The 23,459-nt window shown below is 36.6% G+C and overlaps 1 protein-coding gene across 1 annotated transcript in view; it reads left to right on the forward strand.

Moving 5' to 3' along the window:
- The first annotated feature begins 691 nt into the window (after positions 1-691).
- The window catches only part of HLTF (helicase like transcription factor), a 57,366-nt gene continuing 34,598 nt past the window's right edge, over positions 692-23,459 (forward strand). Inside the window, exons 1-8 of the mRNA XM_052641200.1 lie at positions 692-711; positions 1,853-2,060; positions 11,089-11,255; positions 14,070-14,203; positions 14,732-14,829; positions 16,589-16,663; positions 16,827-17,018; positions 20,037-20,132. Coding sequence (XP_052497160.1) covers positions 692-711; positions 1,853-2,060; positions 11,089-11,255; positions 14,070-14,203; positions 14,732-14,829; positions 16,589-16,663; positions 16,827-17,018; positions 20,037-20,132 — 990 coding nt within the window. The remainder of the gene's footprint in view (positions 712-1,852; positions 2,061-11,088; positions 11,256-14,069; positions 14,204-14,731; positions 14,830-16,588; positions 16,664-16,826; positions 17,019-20,036; positions 20,133-23,459) is intronic.

Below are 23,459 nucleotides of genomic sequence, written 5' to 3' on the forward strand. Positions count from 1 at the left end.
TTCAGTCGCTCAGTCGTGCCTGACTCTTTGCGACCCCATGAATTGCAGCACGCCAGGCCTCCCTGGCCTTCACCAACTCCCGGAGTTCACTCAAACTCACGTCCATCGAGTCAGTGATGCCATTAGATGAGGAGAAAATTAGGATGACGATGAGATAAGGCCTGAAAAATGGGGCCGAGGCTTACGGCTTGAGGAAAACAGCGGAAAGGGGAGTTGTTGCCCCCTGTTTGAGGTGGTAATCAGAGGAACCGCGAATGCCTTGAACACCACAGTCGTGCTAATGCGGCCGCGTGGCTTTCCCGCGCCCTGTTTTGGGGGCAGGGAAGAACCCGGATGGAACCACCCCTGCAGCTGGGACCACCCCCCAGTCTTTGAATCGCTGCGCGGGGCGGAGTTACCCTCCCTCCTTTGCTTTGATTGGTTTGCCTCCGTAGGTCCCTCCTTGGGATTGGACTTTCCGGATGCCAGTCACAAAGCGTCGCTAGTCACTCAAATTGTTGCTGGAAGCAGACGGTACTGTAGACGTCTGACTAGATTTCGGGGCGTCTTACTCTCGTGGAGTGGGCTGTCGCTCCGGCGCTCGGAACTTGTCACCGGCTTTTCGGCCGCGAGGCCTGGAAGGAGGCTTATTTAGGCGGCTTGAGAACGATCCTGGGCGTCTGAGTGTTCCGCTCGTCACGCACTCAGCGCCATGTCCTGGATGTTCAAGAGGTGAAGGGGGCGGAGGGGGGGTGGGGCGCCGGCGGTAACCGTCTAGAAGAGTCCTGAAATGAACCTGACCTTCCCAGCGTTTCCTTCTCCTTCGGGGTGCGAGCTGTGCAGCTGCTGTTCGTCCTGCTGGCGGCTCATATAGCCGCGGGAGAAATAAATGCAGAGGGGAGGATCCTCGGGCGAGTCTCCTGCTAGAGCCTTGGGGAAATATTTGTCAAGGGATTTGGGGAACCTGGGGCTCCAAGCTCACTCCTTACCCGGTGTCTCAACCTGTACTTTATTCCGCGAAACACCTATCAGATACCCACTGTGCGCTGGGCATTGTGCTCGGCAGAAAGGGCTGGGTAAGACAGCTTCTCCCCAAGCACCTCGCAGTTGATGTGTATGCACAGACGTGCAAATATCTATCTGCAGAGGAGCCAAAAGCGGTGTGCGCGACGTTCGAGGAAAACGCAGGGGAAATAGCTTCTATCCGTTCCAGAAAAGTGGAAGCTTTCTGGAAGACCCCAGCCAACTGCCTGTTACTTTTCATTGTCCGATTCGGTTTACATATTCGTTCCGGAAACAGTTTTCCATCTAGGGGTTGAGGTTACCCTTTAACCAACGGGAGTGGGAGGCTTGGGGTAAGCTTCCCATGATGGCACGGTTTAGATTCCTGAATAAAAGAAGGGTTATCTTCGAAGGGAATAATTCAAGTAATGGATGCTGAATGTATTATTTGTAAAGCTGTAAGTGGCTTCATGTAAAAAATGGTTCTATATTTTCGAGTTTCTTCTAGCTCAATATTGAAATTTTGGTGTAAAATTAATTACAGACATCACATTATTTTTCAGTTTAAGTAAGGGATTGTGACTAAGCAAGGTTTGTGAACCCTTATTGGTGTTTTCACTTTGAATACCTGTGGGTAGAAGACGCATTATTGAACAGGTAAGGTTTCTAGTAACCTCCCCCACTCACTCCAATCCTTGCTTTAGCCAGAGGAACGAGATTCATCTCTATACAGCACTTCCCATATTAGATTTATTTTGTTGAAATAAAGTGTGAGAAAGCAGTTGGCCTTTAAATATGGTATGGTCTTTGAGGACTGTTTGGTTAAATATTGTATTTTTGTGCCTTTTTTTTTTTTTTTTTTTTTAAATAGAGATCCTGTTTGGAAGTACTTGCAGACTGTCCAGTATGGAGTCCATGGAAATTTTCCACGCCTCTCATATCCAACTTTCTTTCCTCGTTTTGAATTTCAAGATATTATTCCTCCAGATGACTTCCTAACAAGTGATGAAGAGTTAGATTCAGTTTTATTTGGAACTTTGAGAGGCCATGTCGTTGGACTACGCTATTACACAGGAGTAGTGAGTATAGCATTAGCTATTAAGTTGATGTGATGTGATGTTATTAACCTAGAAAATAAGAACTAGGTGATATGTGCAGTAAATATTTAAATAATTGAAATATATCTGGGCAAGAGATAAATAGTTAATTATTAATGTTCTCTTACTTTTATATCAAGGTTACAGTATACAAAGCACTGTTTCCTGTGTAGTCTCATTTGATCACTACACTGTCTCTGTGGTAGATGGAACACCTATTAACCCATTTCAGGAATTGAAGAACTAAAGCTCAGGGAGGTTAAACGCTTTGCCCGAAAAGCACAAATACTGTTTGCAAAGTGACTTCTAAGTCAGTTAATTGCTTTCACTTCTCCTGTCCCTGAGCGCATTTCTACACTTTTTTTTTTAAGTTAGGAAGATGCTAGATAAGGGACTTGTCTTTTTTAGGTCCTTTTCTTTCTTCCTCTGTTTCTCTTTTTGTGTCTCTATTCTCTGCTTTGTATGTGTGTGAGTGTGTGAGAGAGAACAGAGACAAAGACAGAAAAAGCAGTTGTCTTTGTTACGGTTGCCTAGTATGCCTCTGTGTTATCTGGATGGTATATCTCTAGTTTTTTTAATTTTGAAAAATTTCAGACATGCATAAAAGTAGAATAATACAGTAAAATTCCATATATCCATGGTCCAGATTCAGTAGTTAACAATTTTTTTGCACATTTGCTTCATCACTTTTTTCCTTTGGTACTAAAAATTCCAGCTGTATCACTTTACACATTTAAGTGTGTGTGTATCTCTAAAAAATGTCAGACATTTTCTTACATCGTTGTACTTAGCAAAATTAATAATAATTCCCTTTTATATCCAATAGCTAGTATATGACCAGTTTTCTTAATTGGTTAAAATGTCTTTTATAATTAATTTTTTTGAATTAGGATCAAAACAAGTTAATAATAGTATCTTTGGTTATTATGTAAATCACCTCCCTACTCTTTGTTTTATGTCATTGATTTATTGCATAAGCTGCTTATATTGTTCTGTGGAAATTTGATTTACCAGTTCTTTTCGTTCTCCCATATTTTTCTTATGTTGAAGCTTCTCAAATCATTTTTTGGTTGTGTAAGGTATGTTTTGCAGGAGATTCCTTGGGGAAGAATTCCATTTGTCTAGTGTTTTGTCTTCTCATATTTTCTTTATAATATTAGAGCTTCTCAAATCATTTTGTGGTTGTCTGAAATGTGTTGAAGTGTGTTGTCTAGGAGATTCCTTAAGAAGCAACAATATTTCCTGAGATTTTGTATATTTGTAATTGTGATACACTTCAAGGACAGTTTGGTTGAATATAAAATCCTTGACTCATTTTCTCTCCATGATATCTTTTTTTAAAAATTTTTATTTATTTTTGCCTGTGAAGGGTCTTTGTTGCTGCATGGACTTTTCTCTAGTTGCAGAGAGTGGGGGCAACACTTTAGTTGTGATGTGCAAGTTTCTCATTGTGGTGGCTTCTCTTGTTGCAGAGCATGTGCCTTAGGATGCATGGGCTTCAATTGCTGGGGCAAGTGGGCTCAGTAGTTTTGGTTCCTGGGCTCTAGCACACAGGCTTAGCGGTTGTGGCGAATGGGCTTAGCTGCTGCATGGCATGTGGGATCCTCCTGGTGATATCAAGGATCAAACTTGTGTCTCCTGCATTGGAGGTGGACTCTTCACTACTGAGCCACCAGGGAAGCCCATGATATCTTGATGTTGTATAAGATACTGTTGGTGAAAGGCCAATATAATCTCCCTCCTATATAAGTGAATTAGAAGTCCCGTAATTTTCATTAGGGAATGTCTTAGTGTTGATTGTTCTGTAACTTTGTTTTCTTCTATTTCAGAAAACTTTAATTATAGGTTTTTTTTTTTTGGCTGCCCTGGAGCTTCGTTGCTGTGCATGGACTTTATGTAGTTGTGCTACCTGAGCTTCTCACTGCGGTGTCTTTCCTTGTTTCGGAGCACAGTCTCTAGAGAGTAGTCTCAGTAGTTGTGGCATACAGGCTTGCTGCTGCTGCTGCGTCGCTTCACTCGTGTCCGACTCTGTGCGACCCCATAGTCGGCAGCCCACCAGGCTCCCCTGTCCCTGGGATTCTCCAGGCAAGAAGGCATACAGGCTTAGTTGCCCCTCAATGAGTGGAATCTTCCCAGACCAGAAATCAAACTTGTGTTTCCTGTATTGGCAGATTCTTAACCACTGGACCGCTAGGGAAGTCCTAATTATAGTTTTAAATGGTTTTTGTTTCAAAGCTTGTTTTTTTCTTCAGAGTACTCCATTCTGCTCTTTCTGTATTAGATCTTCTGTGCATATACATATGCCAATTACTTCCTCTGAGATCATTTTTATCATGTTTTTTCACTTTTCTCTTTTCATCATTTATTTCCCTTACCGTGTTTTTTTTAGCAAGATCTGTTCACTTTTGTGTTCTTTCTACTTTATTCTTTAATTCTGTATACAAGTTGTTTTTTTTTTTTTTGACTGCACTGTGTGACAGGCAGAATCTTAGTTCCCCAACCAGGCTTTGAACTTGTGCTCCTTCAGTGGAAGCACAGAGTCATAACCATTGGACTACCAGGGAAGTCCTTATTCTTTAATTCTGAAGTAGTTTTTCTTTTCTGTTTTTTTCCTGAAGTCTATTAGTTCTCAGTTCATGTATCCCATCTGTTCTCCAGCTCTCATACTCATTTCAGGACTTTTCTATTTTAGATTTGTGAAATTTTTCCAAACTAAATATTGTTTTTAAATTATTTTAAATTTAAACAACCATTAAATCATGGTTGTTTTTTATTATAGAACAGTCACTATTTGTTGATCTTAGAATAATTTCTGTGACACTGGTAAGCTATTAAAAATGTGATGGGCTGATCTGGGCTGACTAAAATTTATTATTGCTTAATTTTTTAATTTTATAAAGTGTGTATTATTTTATAAGTACTACACATTTATTATTTTTAAATGGCTAAAAGAAAAAGTAGTAAGTCTCCCTCAGTCCAGAACCAGACTTTACTTTGAGAGCACATGCATATGAATTGCAATCTTATTATATATTAACAAAAATGAGGATCATATTATATATGTTATCACCTTTTTTATTTTATTTTATTTTTTTATTATCACCTTTTTTAAAGTAAAATATTAGGAATAATGTCTTTTCAATACAAATATTTATTGTACCTTTTATTTTCTTGATGGACATTTTGGAGTTGATCACTGATAAAAATATTGAAATAAAAATTGAGGTATTTATCTTTGTATACTTTTTATTTATTATTTTCAACTTTTTTATGCTTTATTGAGATGTGATTTATATATATATTTTAAAATGCAAACATTGTAAATACATGATTCTGAGTTTTAACAAATATATATATACCTAATAATCATTACCCCATCAACATATGGATCATTTCCATTACCCCTGAAAGTTCCCTTGTATTCTGTTGTAGTCATTCATCCCTGCCTTTGCCCTAAGAACCATCAGTCTGATTTCTATAACTGTAAATAGTTTAGCCTGTTCTAGAACTTCATATAAATTGTTTTATTTTTTGTTTTTTTGATGTTCCCTGAGTCATGCGGGTCTTAGTTCCATGCCCAGGGATCAAACCTGTGACCCCTGCAGTGGAAGCATGGGGTCCTAACCACTAGACTGCCAGGGAATTCTCAAGAGCTTCATATGCATTGAATCATACAATATGTACTTTTTAAGTCTGGTTTCATTCAAACTCAGCATAATTAAGATACTTCTTGAGTCAGTTTTTGCAATTTATATTTTTATCGAAAAGCGTCCATTTATATTTTCAAATTTATTGCCACAAAATTTGCATAATAGTCATTTATACTTAAAAATATTTTGACTATGTTTATGGTTGTATTCCTGTTTTCATTGTTTGTGTTATGTATTGGTGTCTATTCTTATTTTTTATTGATTAGCCTCAATAGAGATTTATCTGTTTCATCTTTTCATGTAATCTTTCTTGAATTTTTTTTTTAATGATTATCATCTTTCTTTGTTCATTGATTTATATATTCTGTTATCCTATTTTCCTGAGGTTCATTTTATTTTAGTTTTGGATTCTTGATTTGAATGCTTAATTTTAATCTTAATAATAAAAGCTTTTAATCTTTTAAATGTTCTTCAAAGTACTGCGTTGGCTGTATCTCCTAGGTTTTGTTATTTAAATCAGCATTATACATTTTTAACTTTTTAAAAATGTTTTTCATTTGCTTATGTTTACATGTTTTATTTGTTGACCCTTCAAAGCCTTTATAATAAAGTAGATTATTTCTTGTCTAAAAATACTGTTATAATTAGTCCTGATTCCTTTTGTCTTAATCTTGTTTTAATATATCCTTTTTTGTCTTGTGCTTGGATCATATTTTCTTTGTTTTTATAGTCTCCACATTTTGCCCTACTTTTTGGTTATTTATTTCCTGTAATTTGCGTTAATATGGTTTAAAGAAGATCATGCTTTAAGAGTGGCATGGGGAAGGTGGGCTGATAGAAAACAGAATTATGCCTCACAGAATATCTTGAAGGAGTAATACTTGTCTGATAATCTGGTTAGTCAGACTGTAGTCTCTTAAGTCAGTAGACAGATACTGGGAGATTTAAGCAGCTTTCCTGCATATTTTTCAGGCAATTTAAAAAATTGAGGTAATTCACATACCATAAAATTTATCATTTTTAAGTGTACAATTCAGTGGTTTTTAGATATTCACAAGGTTGTACAATGATCCCCACTGTCTGATTCCAGAATATTTTCATCATTCCAAAAAACCTTATACTATTACTTTTATAGTATACTATTACTATTATAAGTAATCACCCTTATTTCTCTCTTCTCTTAGCCCATGGCATCCATTAATTTATGTTCTGTTTCTGTGGATTTACTTACTTTAGACATTTCATATAAAAAGAATCATACAATACATAACCCTTGGGTCTGGCCTCCATTACTGTCTTCTTTTGTGTTAAATATATAATAGTTCCCTTCTTGTTTCTTTTGTTCTATATTTTGAGTTGTTTTCTACTACTAAGAAACTACTACTAACTACTAATGCCTATGGGAATTGCAGTTATCTTAATTCATAAGTTTGGATTTGTGCCAAGTTACTTTTGTTTATAAAAACTTTGCTTTAAAATAGTTCCATTGTCTTCTTCCCCACTCTTCTGTGCTGTTATCATACGAATTAAATCTTTATATACATTGTATATTCATCAATACAGGTTTAAAATGATATATGTCGTTTTAAATCAGTGAGGAGAAAAAAGTTACAACCAGAAATTTCACACTTTTACATTTACCTGTATTTACGTTTACCTTTGCTTGTACTGTTTATTTCTTCATATATTCACAAATGTTACTGTCTAGTGGCTTTGATTTCAGCCTGAAGGTCTTAATATTTCTTGTGGAGCAGTCGGCAAGTGATAGATTCTCTCAGTTTTTGTTTGTCTGGGAAGTCTTAATTTCTTCTTCATTTTTGAAGGATAATTTTGCCAGATAAAGAATTCTTGGTTGAATTTTTTCCTTTTAGCACTTTGAGAAGTTATCCCACTGTATTCTGGCCTCCATGGTTTCTGGTGAGAAATCGGTTGTTAATCTTCTTGAGGAGCCTCTGTATGTGATGCGGTGCTTCTTTCTGTTGTTTTCAGTGTTCTTTCCGCAGTTTGATTATGATGTGTCTGGGTTTGAAGTCTAAGTGTTTTTTACTTGGAATTTGTTCAGTTTCTTAAATATGTAGATTAATGTTTTTCTCATCAAATTTGGGAAGTTTTTGGCTTTGACTTTTTCACATGTATTCTCTACCATTTTTTCTTCCCTCCTTCTGAGACTCTGTGTGTGTTGGTATGCTGCTATTGTCCCATAGGATCTGTTCATATTTCTTCATTCTTTTTTTTTTTTTCTGTTCCTCTGACTTTTCCTCAGACATAGTCTCAGTTGACCTATCATCAGCTTCATTGATTCTTTCTTCTGCCTGCTCATATCTGCTGTTTGGTCCTCTCTAGTGAATTTTAAACTTTAGGTAACTATGTACTTTTTTGACTCCAGATTTCTGTATGTCAAGACATAGTTCTCATGCTTTTCTTTAGTTCTTTAGAAATGGTTTGCTTTAGGTCTTTGAACATATTTAAAATTAAAACTTTTAAGTTTTTTTCTAGTTGTTATCTGTGCTCCCTGAGGGATAGGTAATTGATAGCATTTTTCCTATGTGTGGATATACTTTCTCATTTCTTTGCATGTCTCATGTTTTTTTTGTTGTTGAAAATTAGACACTTTGCATAATGTGACAACTCTAAATCATCCTGCAGTCCCATTCCTGGGCATATATCTGAGGAAAACTATAATTTGAAAAGATTTGTGCAGCCTAATGTTCATCACAGCAGTATTTTCAATAGCCAGGACATGGAAGCAACCTAAATGTCAATCAGCAGATGGATGGATAAAGAAAATATAGTATATCTGTACAATGAAATATTATGCAGCCATAAGAAAGAATGAAATAATGCCATTTGCAGCAACATGGATAGACCTAAAGATTATCATACTAAGTGAAGTAAACCTGACAGAGATAGACAAGTATTATATGACATCACTTATACATGGAATCTAAAAAAAAGATAAAAATGAACTTATTTACGAAACAGAAATAGGTCCAAAGACATAGTTACCAAAAGGGAAGTGGGGGAGAGATAAATTAGGAGTTTGGGATTAAATGTACACACTACTGTAGAACCAATAAGCACCTACCATATAGCACAGGGACCTGTACACGACATTTTGTAATGACTTTTAAGTGAAAAGAATATGAAAAATAATACAGATTTTATACATATAAATATGTGTCTATGTATATATATACATATATATATGTATAACTGAATCACTGTTGTACACGTGAAACTAGCACAGCAGTGTAAATCAACTATACTTCAATTAAAAGAATAATCTACGTGAGATAAAGAATGTGAACAACAACAAAAAAATAATGTGGAAACTCTCAAAATCATATTCTTCTCCCCATAGTTACTGGTTGTTATTGATTTTAGTAATTATTGTTTGTTTAGTAACTTTTCTAAATTAACCTTGTAAAAGTTTTTGCTGTCTATGGCGACTGATAGCTGTATTTGGTTAGCTTCAGTTCAGTTCAGTTCAGTTCTGTCACTCAGTTGTGTCCGACTCTTTGTGACCCCATGAATCACAGCATGCCAGGCCTCCCTGTCCATCACCAACTCCCGGAGTTCACTCAGACCCTGTCCATCACCACCTCCCGAAGTTCACTCAGACTCATGTCCATCGAGTCAGTGATGCCGTCCAGTCATCTCATCCTCTGTCATCCCCTTCTCCTCCTGCCCCCCAATCCCTCCCAGCATCAGAGTGTTTTCCAGTGAGTCAACTCTTCTCATGAGGTGGCCAAACTAGTGGTCAGCTAATGATTGAACTAGAACCAGTAAATTTCCCAGTCTTTACTGAGAGGACCTGTGTGCATTTGGGGCACTCCTTCAACACTCAGACTGATAGTCGACAACTGTGACTTAGCCTTTATCTTCTGCCTGTTCAGATCTTCAAGTTTAGCCAGAGGTAAGAGTTTAGGGCCTCTCAGGTCTTTCTTGAACATGTGCACAATGCTGGGCATGCAAATAGCCATGTGCTTGCTTTTGCCCTTCTAGATTCCCAGGAATATGCTGGAGCTTTTCAAAGCCCCTATGGATATCTTATTTTCCGCTTTTTCCTTTTAAACTCTTTGGTTATTGTTTTGTTTGCCTCAGCTATTAGTCATTGCTTGTAAATTTTTAAAAAAATATTTTTATTTATTTACTTGGCTGTACTAGTTTTTAGTTGTGGCACATTGGATCTAGTTCCCTAACGAGGGATTGAACTTGGGCCCCTGTGTTGGGAATGTGGAGTCTTGACCACTGGACCACTAGGGAGGTCCCTGTAAAATTGTTTTTTATAAACACCCACCGAAGGGAGAAGGTTTTATGTACTGGGTTAGTTCAGAGGTCAGGCAGAAACAGCTTTGTAAGTGGGAGTCTTCTAGGGAACCACCATACCAGTCAAATGACAATTATATAGAAATGAATCTTTGGAAGATTCTACTTCAGTATGCTTACTCTGGTAACTACCAGGCTGTACTGAAAATTCCAGCAGGTTGTTCTATTTCAAAAGGCTATCATGAACTGAGAGCTGGAGATGAGACTAGGGCATTGATACTCAGCTGTTTTCTTGAATTAAGACTCCCCAGGTTTCTGTGACACTTAGGTTAGTTTCCAGAGTTCTGAGAAAGTTGATTGAGTTTTTGCCAGATTTTTTATTGCTTTTATGGAAGAGACAATTTTTGGAAATCTTTACTCTTTCATTTTCAATTAGAAAATTGGCAGTTTTTAATTAAGTGGAATCAGATAATGGCAGGAGTTGAAGGCTGGATGTGTTTTCTTGATCCACTTCCATTCTGACTTAAAATTAATACCTTTTTCCCCTTTCAGATTCTGGAGAACTTAGGCTTAGGAACCAGCCTGCCTGGATTCAAATTCTAAGCTCTGCTACTTATTAACTTTATGACCTTGGACAAGTTACTTAACTTTCCTGTGCTTTAGTGTCTTCATCTGCAAAATGGAGATAATGATAAGACCTACCAGTAGGGTTGTGACAGTTTTGAAAGTCAGTCTGTTTAAGGTACTTAGAACAATGTTTGGTATGTAATAAGCATTCAAGAGATTATCTGTTTTTGAACTTATGTTGGGAATTTTATATAATGTGTATCTGTTAGTTTTGATTATACCTTTTATATATCAAGGATTTTTTTAGCTTTCCAATTAATGTAAATTAGGAAAATACTGCAAAAGAATTATTTTAAAATATATTCTCTAATATTTCTATAGAAATATGAGTCTAAGAAAATGTACATTTCTTATGTGTGGTGTTATTCAGCAAGCATTAAAAAAATGAATGGAAATCCCAGATAAAATACAGTGAAATCTATCATATATTTATTATTTATAACATATCTGTTTATTTTTATTAGGTTAATAATAATGAAATGGTTGCATTACAACGAGAGCCGAATAACCCCTATGATAAGAATGCAATTAAAGTAAACAATGTGAATGGAAATCAGGTTGGTCATATAAAGAAAGATCTTGCAGCTGCCTTGGCCTATATCATGGACAACAAATTGGCACAAATTGAAGGGTAATGCACTTTTGGAGTTTAGTTTTAATAATTGTGAATTGTGGTGATCTTGAATTTAAGGATATGTATAGTTGCTCTGACAACTTCTGTGACTATACCTTTAGTATATGTTCAGTAAATGTTTTCATTTTATCATCTGCCTGCACTACCCTAACCATCAGATAGCTATTCCCTCACTTTCCTGGTAAATTATTACCATGGAGAAAAAGAGACTTTGGTTCAAATATTAGAAAGTCCACACAATCTTTTAGGAAAAAAAGCCTTTTTGTTGTTGTTCAGTCACTCAGTCATGTCTGACTCTTTGCGAACCCATGGACTGCAGCACGCCAGCCTTCCCTGTCCTTTACCACCTCCCAGCGCTTGCTCAAACTCATGTCCATTGAGTCGGTGATGCCATCCAACCATCTCATCCTCTGTTGTTCCCTTCTCCTCCTGGCTTCTATCTTTCCCAGCCCAGCATCGGGATCTTTTCCAATGAGTGGGCTCTTCGCATCAGTTGGCCAAAGTATTGGAGCTTCAGCTTTGGCATGAGTTCATCCAGCGTGAATATTCAGCGTTGATTTTCTTTACGATTGACTGGTTTGATCTTCTTGCTCTCCAAGGGACTCTATAGTATCTTCTCCAACACCACAGTGCAAAAGCATCGGTTCTTCAGCACTCAGCCTTCTTTTTGGTCCAACTTTCACATCTATACGTGACTATTGGAAAAACCCATAGCTTTAACTAGATGGACCTTTGTCCACCATGATTTTAGTTTTTTGAATGTTGAGTTTTAAGCTAGCTTTTTCACTCTCCTCTTTTCATCAAGAGGCTCTTTTGTTTCTCTTCGCTTTCTGCCATAAGGATGGTATCATCTGCATGTGTAAGGTTATTCATAGTTCTCCTAGCAATCTTGATTCCAGCTTGTGCTTCATTCAGCCTGGCATTTTGCATGATGTACTCTGCATGTAAGTTAAATAAGCAGGGGACAATATATAGCCTTGACGTACTCCTTTCCCAGTTTGGAACCAGTCGGTTGTTTCATGTCCGATTCTGAGTGTTGGTTCTTGACCTTGTGTACATATTTCTTAGGAGGCAGGTAAGGTGGTCTGGTATTCCCATCTCTTAAAGAATTTTCCAGTTTGTTGTGATCCACACAGGCTTTAGCATAGTCAATGAAGCAGATGTTTTTCTGGAATTCTCTTGCTTTTTCTATGATCCAGTGGATGTTGGCAATTTGATCTCTGGTTCCTCTGCCTTTTCTAAATCGAGCTTGTACATCCAGAAGTTTTCGGTTCATGTACTATTGAAGCTTAGCTTGGAGCATTTTGAGCATGACCTTGCTAGTGTGTGAAATGAGTTTAATTGTGCAGTAGTTTGAACATTATTTGGCATTGCCTTTTTTTGGGATTGGAATGAAAACTGACCTTTTCCAGTCCTGTGGCCACTGCTGAGTTTTCCAAATTTGCTGGCATATTGAGTGCAGCACTTTCACAGCATCATCTTTTAGTCTTTGAAATAGCTCAGCTAGAATTCTGTCATTTCTACTGGCTTTGTTCGTAGTGATACTTCCTAAGGCCCACCTGACTGCCCACAATGTCTTGCTCTAGGTGAGTGATCGCACCATCGTGGTTATCTGGGTTTATCTTCTTTGTTATCTTTGGTGGTTATCTTCTTTGTATAGTTCTTTTGTGTATTCTTGCCACCTCTGCTTAATATCTTCTGCTTCTGTTAGGTCCATACCAATTCTGTTCTATATTGTGCCCATCTTTGCATGAAATGTTCCCTTGGTATCTCTAATTTTTTTGAGGAGAAAAAAAGGCCTTTTAATGTATTGATTTTAGAAGTTTGGGAATGTTTGTTTAAATCTGGTTGTAAGCTGATAGTCTGATCAGTTCCAGATGAGTTTGATTTTGCCTGCAGTGTTTAAATTTTTTTGGTTATTTCCAGTATTAAAATATCTGGATGTTCTGCATTTTATGCATATTATTTTTTCCCTAATTATAAAACATTTTTTACAAAGTTTTCTCTTGATAAATGGAAGATCTGGTAATGCAGGATACTGATTTCCACTTGACATCATTTGACTGGAGCTAGGTAGCAGCTGTTGCATTAATTAGGCATATCACTTCTTAGTTTTACCACCTGTTCCTTTTTTAAAACTCAGTCTCCTTGGTTATGTTTTGTATGCATTTATGTTTGTGATCTAAATTTTAGTGTAGATTGTGTAGAATATTTAAAGGTGAGTTTGGAAGATAAATACTTAGCAGTGTCTTCTCACTTATTTACTTGTTTTCTCCTTTTTCAGTTCATTTCCTTTCTCAGGCTTTTCAGATGTTGAGAGTAAACTTTCAATAAATCCTGAATCAGAAATAATTCTTTGAAATCATTCCCCATTTTCTCAGATTGGGTTGCTACACGCGGTGGTTCTGTTAGTGAAAGCTCTACCTTCTCAAGTAAACTTACTATTTTACTTATCTTACAACCTTGGTAATAGGTTATCTTATGTATTTAAACACTTCTATCTCAGTTTCTTCTGGCATTCTGATCCTAAAAACTGCCCTTACCTTCTCATTATTGGTCCTCCTCCATGTTCTTTTTCTTGCTAGTCTGCCCAGTTAGATACTTTCTGTTGTTGTTCAGTTGCTCATTCATGTCCGACTCTTTGCAACCCCGTGGACTGTAGCACTCTAGGCTTCTCTGTCCTCCACAATCTCTCTCTGTTTTACTTCCAAGTAAAATTTGCACGTGACAGTTATTTAACATGATTCTTAATGGGACTTAAATGTAAAAAAATAACTATAACTTCTCATTTTTTTCCCTTAATTATAATAGGATAGTTCCTTTTGGTGCAAACAATACTTTTACCATGCCTCTGCAAATGACATTTTGGGGAAAAGAAGAAAATAGAAAAGCAGTTTTAGATGAGTTAAAGAAACGTGGATTTAAATTGGGACCTGCACCAAAATGTAAGTTTAGGGTTTAATATACTATTATTTTGATACTGTAAGATGCCAGAATTATAAAACATTTATTCTCTTAAGTAATAGTTTTGAGTTTGGTTGACTAATTAGTACTGAAGCCTCCAAGTTCTTTTTTAGGACTATTTTTAAGGAGATCCCTGAATTTCTTTTCTTTGTTTTGAAGTAACAATAGATTCATAGGAGGTTGCACACACACACAGAAAAATGTACAGGGAGGGCCCTCCCCAGATTTCCCCCAGTGATAATACCTGGAAATCCCTGATTTTAAACATTCTTTTTAATAAGTAATAGATAAAAATAATTTCCTAATAGAGAATGAAAAAGTATTATTTGTGTTTCAAAAGTTCAAATCATGTGAAATTCTTTTAATGTATTTTTTGAATGACCTTGGAAATTTACCTTTAAAATATTTAAAACATATATTAAGGAAAGTTTTAATTTAGCTTATTAGACAAGCTTTAAAAACAATTTACTAAAAGATAATTTTGTATTCTTTCATTTTGTAAATTATAGCTTTAGGGTTCAGTTTGGAAAGTGGTTGGGGCACTGGAAGAGCTGGACCAAGCTACAGTATGCCAGTTCATGCTGCAGTACAGATGACAACAGAACAGGTGTGCTTTTTTAAAATTTTGTAACCTGAAAGTGAGTTTTAAATGTTGAAGATTGATGTTTAAAAATGAGAGAAGTATGCATGTGCTAGTGTTAGTGATTTTATATTGTTATGAAGTGTAGAATCAATAAAATATATTGTAAATATTTATGTATAAAGAAAGCAGTGATAAGGAATATATGTGTATATGTATATTCAGGCATACATTGAGACATACATTGCTATATATACCTGGAATATTTCATTGTGTTTTGATGTTTTGTATTATTTGAAAATTTTTAAGTGTTCATAATTTTTAAAAAATTGAAGCTTGAAACTTATTCCTTCAGTAAGATTGCAAATTCAGTGCTAAGGAAAACTAGTTCCAAATCTTTGGCCTTAGTCTTTTTCTTACTTTTATCTACTTTGTGATCCAGGATACTATTACATTAGGTTATGTGAAGTATGTGAAGTCGCTCAGTCATGTCTGACTCTTTGTGACCCCATGGACTGTAGCCCACCAAGCTCCTCCATCCATGGAATTTTCTAGGCAAGAGTACTGGAGTGGGTTGCCATTTCCTTCTCCAGGGGATCTTCCTAACCCAGGGATTGAACCTGGATCTCCCACATTGCAGGCAGATGCTTTACCGTCTGAGCCACCAGGGAATTACATTGGGTTAGTTTGGGGGAAAATGGATATAAAATAGTGAAATCAATCTTCCAATTACACAATTACATAAAAAAAAAAATTAAAACTTTTTTTTTGGTCTCTACTCATCAGTGTTGGAGAAGGGGATGGCACCCCACTCCAGTACTCTTGCGTGGAAAATCCCATGGACGGAGGAGCCTGGTAGGCTGCAGTCCATGGGGTCGTGAAGAGTCGGACACGACTAAGCGACTTCCCTTTCACTTTTCCTTTTCATGCATTGGAGAAGGAAATGGCAACCCACTCCAGTGTTCTTGCCTGGAGAATCCCAGGGACAGGGGAGCCTGGTGGGCTGCCATCTGTGGGGTCACACAGAGTCGAACATGACTGAAGTGACTTAGCAGCAGCAGCAGCAGCATCAGTGTTAGCCTTTTTATATTCTAAGGTAGTTAGTGTGTTTTCTCTGTTCATTGTTAGAATGGCATGAGCCTGTGTCTAGTGGGTAAACCCCAGATTACCTTTCTTCACTTTTAGACTTGGCATGGTTTCTTCTGGACTGATGTTCTGTATTTATTTGGTAATTTACAAAAATAATTATAACACATATGTTACTATAAAATTGGACAAGATCAGTTTAAAGAATCAACTAAATTAGCATTAAGATTGAAATTATTGTAATATTTTGTTGCACATAGCAAGTTTCTGATTATAGTATTAATCAATGTAATGTCATTTACTTGAAAAAGTCAAATATACCTGATAGGATCTGCTAAAATGGTTTGAATACAGCTAGTAGAATCAGAATTTCAGTGGCAGAAGGAACCTTAGATACACTGTAAATCTAGTTCATTCTGTTTGTTTTGCAGTAATAAGATACAGGGCCATATAAATTAAATGTCTTGCCCAAAGTTATATAAAGGTTTGTTTGTGACAGAGCTGTGACTGAAACCCAGGACGTCGAACTACATCCTATATTTTTTCAACTATAACAGAGCAGTGTAGTATCTCAAAGAATTAATATATTTTATGTACCTTTTGGTATGCAACGCTTTGAGTTAAATGACTTAAGTCTCTGAATTAAGTGCAGTTATTAATTGGTTTGTTTCACTATGTTTCTTGTTGCTCTTTATGGTAGCTTAAGACTGAGTTTGACAAATTGTTTGAAGATTTAAAAGAAGATGATAAAACTCAGGAAATGGAACCCGCTGAGGTACTGAGCCAGTATTTTCTATCTAAAACTATTCGAAATTTTAAAATGTAGTGTTACTATATACATTTTTTTTTGATCAGAAGATCAACTGTTTTCCAGATTCTTTGTGGGGTTTATTATAAGAAAGGACTTACTGTATTTCTGTTTATGACATTTCTTACAGGCTATTGAAACACCATTGCTTCCACATCAAAAACAAGCTCTAGCTTGGATGGTTTCACGGGAAAACAGTGAAGAACTTCCACCATTTTGGGAACAGCGAAGTGACTTATACTATAACACAATAACAAATTTTTCTGAAAAGGACCGACCAGAAAATGTTCATGGAGGAATTTTAGCTGATGATATGGGTTTGGTAATTATATTTTTTATTAAGTTTGTAACATTTTATTTTTTAACTAAGTTTTTTTTTTAACTTTATTTATTTGACTTCATTGGGTCTTTATTGCTGCACACAGGCTTTCTCTTGTGGCAAGCAAGGGCCACTCTCCAGTTGAAGTGAGCAGGCTTCTCATTGCAGTGGCTTCTCTTGTAGTGGAGCACAGGCTCCAGAGCTCACAGGCTTCAGTAATTGTGGCACACAGGCTAAGTAGTTGCAGCTTGTGGACTTCAGAGCACAGACTCAGTAGTTATGAAGAACAGGGTTAGCTGCCCTGTCGCATGTGCTCTCTTTTTAGTCCAGGGATTGAACCTATGTCCCCTTCATTTCCATGCAGGCTCTTCTCCTCTGGGCACCAGGGAAGTTAAGTAGCTTAAGATTTATATGAAGTAATCTTAAAGTAGATAGAGATGGGAATATATTGGTGCCAGTATTGGAATAGATAACACTGTTAGTGTAGAATGTAGTTTTTCCTATGGTTTTCACTTAAAATACTGCCGAATTTTTCTTCTTTTTCTTTCTTTTGGCTTGTTTGCCCAAGGTACAATTAAAATAATTGGCAGTAATGATATAAACATGTTTCTCAATTTCTTTTGAAATTTAAGATTGCTTATCTTTTATAGGTTTTATTAAAGGAAAAATATGATTTGTTACATTAGCATTTTTTATACTTTTTGGTTTTGATAATAAAATGAATTTTTCATTTTAACTCATTACTTGCTAACAGAACTAGCATAGTTTTCAGTGAAAAGTGCACTCCAAAACGAAAACAGTTTTGATGAGAAAACTGGCATTGTTTTACATTTTTGCAAGTCTCTTTAATGTGTAGCTTAATACTTGATAGGTGATTTGTTATACCTGTTTTTTCATTCATTCTGTTGTTTTCATTGAGATATACAGAGAAGATTAGTCCTCACAGAGATATGTATTTGAAAGAGGTGTACTTTAGCAGTTTTTTTTGATAACTAGATCTTCTTTGCTAGAAGATCAGAATTAAGCAAGTGTTAGTTTATTAAAGGGTCTCCCTGATAGCTCAGTTGGTGAAGAATCCGCTTGCCTTGCAGGAGACTCCAGTTCGATTCTTGGGTCGAGAAGATCCACTGGAGAAGGGATAGGCTACCCACTCCTGTGTTACAGCTTGTGGGCTTCTGTCTAGTAGTGGTAGTTGTGGCATGGGCTCCAGAACATGTGGGCTCTGTAGTTGTGGGGCATGGGCCTAGATCCCCCTGAGCATTTGTGATCTTAGTTCCTTAGCCAGGGCTCGAATCCACATCCACTGCATTGGAAAGTGGATTCTTAACTGCCAGACCACCAGTGAAATCCCTATTAAAGGTTAATAGTTATAATCTGGAACTTTTCTTTTTGGCTGTGCCATGTGGCATGCAGGATCTTAGTTCCCCAACCAGGGATTGAACCTGTGCTCTCTACACTGGGAGTGCAGAGTCTTAACCCCTAGACTGCCAGGGAAATTCTGATAATGTAAAAATTAAGTATCATGTCAGTGAACTTTTGTACTCTGTTCTGTTAAAATTCATTGGTGTAGCTGCACATTGCATGGATATTTTATCCATGGATGATTTTGTAACATTAGGTATTGCTCATTTGGAATAAATTGGTTCACTGAGTTACACAGATCTGCCAAATGTTGATACATTTCATTATATAATATAAAAAATTTTACATTCATTGGTATTACTTCTGATCTTACTAAGAAAGACATTTACATTTGGGAAGCTTCTGTGCTTATGGTGTTGATACAAGTTTTCTAATATAAATTTTGCTTAAAAGCTCAAATTTTATCATTAACCACAAACATTGTCAGTTTTTTCCTTTGGAATTGATGGGCTCACTTTGTTCATAGGCTCACTTTATTCATTTTTCAAGAAAATGTCTGCCACTCAATCATAAATAACTAGCTGTCAGTCATTCTTTCAAGTTAGAATGATGATACTTGAAAATGATAATGTGTGGTAGTTAGTTGAGCTGCAGTTCAGTCTCAAGTGATTTTTCTGTAGATAACGTTCATGTTTTGGTATGCAAAAGAAGTATTTTGTGTTCTTCCCATCTTATTACAAGAATAGTTAAAAGATCCATACTTAAAGAGGTGAGATTTGGTAAAATGAATGTGTACTGCTTTATCAAGAGTATTCTTAAACATTTTTTTTCTTTTTACTGTATGTGTTAGTTAGAAATACGATGACTCCTGGTATAGTACAGTGCCAACTACTTTGTTTCATGCTAAGGCAGCAGCAGCAGCTTTGCCCACCATTGCAATTTTGTGGAATTACTACAAATATCCAACACAAAGTTTGAGTAATATCAAAATATTTTTGACTACACACACTCCTGAAAGGGCCCTAGGGACCCTTTGAGCTGTGGACCACACTTTGAAAACAGCTGCTTTACACTGCTTCCAACTTGAAAGAGATTTATTTCTGTGTTGCTCACTATAAATTCAGCTAAATAGTGGAAAATAATGAAAATTTTTATATTTCTGCTTTTAAAAAATACAAAAGAAGTATCTTGTCCTTTATGCTGTATTGATAAGGAATAGCCTTTAAGTTTTGAAATTAAGTTTAATAAAATAATGACTCATGTTCATACTGGAATTACTAATCATTTTAAGTTAGCTTTGAATTATATGGCAAGCAAATAGTTGTGGTTTCATGATAAAGTTATTAGTTCAGGGTTAAATGTGAAATTTTAAATGGCAGTTGTTCAATAAAATAACATTTCTCAAAGATGCTTATGGTATTTTAGAGTAAATTGCTTAATAACTCCCAGTAATACAGAATGGTAAGACATTTCCTAATGTAATCAGTGAAATAACTTCATTAATATGTATATTATTTAGCATAATAATCAGGACACTTCTGTGGCCCTGAATGCTATTTGATTTTTTTTTTTACTTTATTTGAAAAATTGGTTTTGAAATGTTACCTGGTATTCTGGGTTTCAGAATCTGATCGTTTTTCTTTGTAAAACATTTTATAGGGCAAAACTCTGACAGCCATTGCAGTGATTCTTACCAACTTCCATGATGGCAAGTCTCTTCCTGTTGAAAGAATTAAGAAAAATCAACTGAAGAAGGTAAAGTATTAGTGTTCTTTTCCTAAGCTCTCTGGTTTATTGTAAAACTTATTTTGTCATTAAAAAATTATTGGCAAAAAGTTGATAATACCCAGTTTTTAGAGGTATGATGAATGGCCTTGTATATTGCTGATGAGAGTAAAAGTTGATACTACATTTTGAAGTCAGTTTGGTAATATGTATCAGAAGCATTAAAAGCATTTATAATCTTTGACTCAATAATGCCGTTTAAAAAAATTGTCTGAAGAAGTTGTCAGAAATATATTTATTCCAATGAGAAAAATACAGCTTTATTACCCCAGCATTATTTTAAAGGCAGAAAAGCAATACCTTTTAATAAGATGATAATTAACTTATTATCAAACTATAAAATCCTATTTTTGAAGAATACTTGCATGATCTTTTTTAGTTAAAAAAATGAGGCCAGGTACATCTTCTATAGAATTTGAATCTTCATTTGTAAATACATATTTGTATATGTCTTAAGTGTAGTCACACGTACTGTATGTGCCAAAATGTTAATAGTGATAATTCTGTCTTATTGATGAGTGTATGGGTGACTATTCTTGATACTTAACTTATGTATGTTTTTATATATAGTAAATATACATATAATATATTTATATTCAGAACCACTTCAGTATTCTTGCCTTGAGAACCCCATGAACAGTATGAAAAGCCAAAAAGATAGGACACTGAAAGATGAACTCCCCAGGACGGTAGGTCCCCAGTATACTACTGGAGATCAGTGGAGAAATAACTCCAGAAAGAATGAAGGGATGGAGCCAAAGCAAAAAACAATACCCAGCTGAAGATGTGACTGGTGATAGAAGCAAGGTCCAATGCTGTAAAGAGCAATATTGCATAGGAACCTGGAATGTTAGGTCCGTGAATCAAGGCAAATTGGAAGTGGTCAAACAGGAGATGGCAAGAGTGAACGTCGACATTCTAGGAATAAGCGAACTAAAATGGACTGGAATGGGTGAATTTAACTCAGATGACCATTATATCTACTACTGTGGGCAGGAATCCCTTAGAAGAAATGCAGTAGCCATCAGAGTCAACAGAAGAGTCCGAAATGCAGTACTTGGATGCAATCTCAAAAATGACAGAATAATCTTTGTTCGTTTCCAAGGCAAACCATTCAATATCACAGTAATCCAAGTCTATGCCCAGAGCAGTAACACTGAAAAAGCTGAAGCTGAACAGTTCTATGAAGACCTACAAGACCTTTTAGAACTAACCCCCCAAAAGATGTCCTTTTCATTATAGGGGACTGGAATGCAAAAGTAGGAAGTCAAGAAACACCTGGAGTAACAGGCAAATTTGGCCTTGGAGTACAGAATGAAGCAGGGCAAAGGCTAATAGATTCTGCCAAGAGGATGCACTGGTCATAGCAAACACCCTCTTCCAACAACACAAGGGAAGACTCTTCACATGGACATCACCAGATGGTTGACACCAATATCAGATTGATTCTGTTCTTTGCAGCCAAAGATGGAGAAGCTCTATACAGTCAACAAAAACAAGACCAGGAGCTGACTGTGGCTCAGATCATGAACTCCTTATTGCCAAATTCAGACTGAAATTGAAGACAGTGGGGAAAACCACTAGACCATTCAGGTATGACCTAAATCAAATCCCGTATGATTGTACAGTGCAAGTGAGAAATAGATTAAGGAAATAGGTCTGATACAGTGCCTGATGAACTATGGATGGAGGTTCGTGACATTGTATAGGAGACAGGAGCAAGACCATCCCCATGGAAAAGGAATGGAAAAAAGCAAAATGGCTGTCTGAGGAGGCCTTACAAATAGCTGTGAAACGAAGAGAAGCGAAAAGCAAAGGAAAAAAGGAAAGATATACCCATTTGAATGCAGAGTTCCAAAGAATAGCAAGGAGAGATAAGAAAGCCTTCTTTTGCAATCAGTGCAAAGAAATAGAGGAAAACAATAGAGTGGGAAGGACTAGAGATCACTTCAAGAAAATTAGAGATACCAAGAGAACATTTCATGCAAAAATGGGCTCAATAAAGAGCAGAAATGGTCTGGACCTAACAGAAGCAGAAGATGTTAAGAAGAGGTGGCAAGAACTATACAAAAAAGATCTTCATGACCCAGATAATCACAATGGTGTGATCACTGACCTAGAGCCAGACATCCTGGAATGTGAAGTCAAGTGGGCCTTAGGAAGCATCACTACAAACAAAGCTAGTGGAGGTGATGGAATTCCAGTTTAGCTATTTCAAATCCTGAAAGATGATGCTGTGAAAGTGCTGCACTCAATATGCCAGCAAATTTGGAAAACTCAGCAGTGGCTACATGCCTGGAAAAGGTCAGTTTTCATTCCAATCCCAAAGAAAGGCAATGCCAAAGAATGCTCAAACTGCTGCACAATCGCACTCATCTCACACACTAGTAAAGTAATGCTCAAAATTCTGCAAGCCAGGCTTCAGCAATACGTGAACTGTGAACTTCCAGATGTTCAAGCTGGATTTAGAAAAGGCAGAGGAACCAGAGATCGAATTGCCAACATCTGCTGGATCATGGAAAAAGCAAGAGAGTTCCAGAAAAACATCTATTTCTGCTTTATTGACTATGCCAAAGCCTTTGACTGTGTGGATCACAATAAACTGTGGAAAATTCTGAAAGAGCTGGGAATACCTGACCACCTGACCTGCCTCTTGAGAAACCTGTATGCAGGTCAGGAAGCAAGTTAGAACAGGACATGGAACAACAGACTGGTTCCAAATAGGAAAAGGAGTACATCAAGTCTGTATATTGTCACCCTGCTTATTTAACTTATATGCAGAGTACGTCATGAGAAACACTGGGCTGGATGAAGCACAAGCTGGAATCAAGATTGCCGGGAAAAATATCAGTAGCCTCAGATATGCAGGTGACACCACCCTTTTGGCAGAAAGTGAAGAAGAACTAAAGAGCCTCTTGATGAAAGTGAAAGAGGAGAGTGAAAAAGTTGGCTTAAAGCTCAACATTCAGAAAACTAAGATCATGGCATCCAGTCCCATCACTTCATGGCAGATCTATGGGGAAACAGTGGAAACAGTGGCTGACTTTATTTTCTTTGGCTTCAAAATCACTGCAGATGGTGATTGCAGCCATGAAATTAAAAGACGCTTAACTCTTTGGAAAGAAAATTATGGTCAACCTAGATAGCATGTTAAAAAGCAGAGCATTACTTTGTCAACAAAGTTCCATCTAGTCAAGGCTATGGCTTTTCCAGTAGTCATGTATGGATATGAGAGTTGGACTATAAAGAGAGCTGAGTGCAGAAGAATTGATGCTTTTGAACTGTGATGTTGGAGAA

This window comes from Budorcas taxicolor, chromosome 1 (assembly GCF_023091745.1).
Source record: "Budorcas taxicolor isolate Tak-1 chromosome 1, Takin1.1, whole genome shotgun sequence".
NCBI classification, from domain to species: domain Eukaryota; kingdom Metazoa; phylum Chordata; class Mammalia; order Artiodactyla; family Bovidae; genus Budorcas; species Budorcas taxicolor.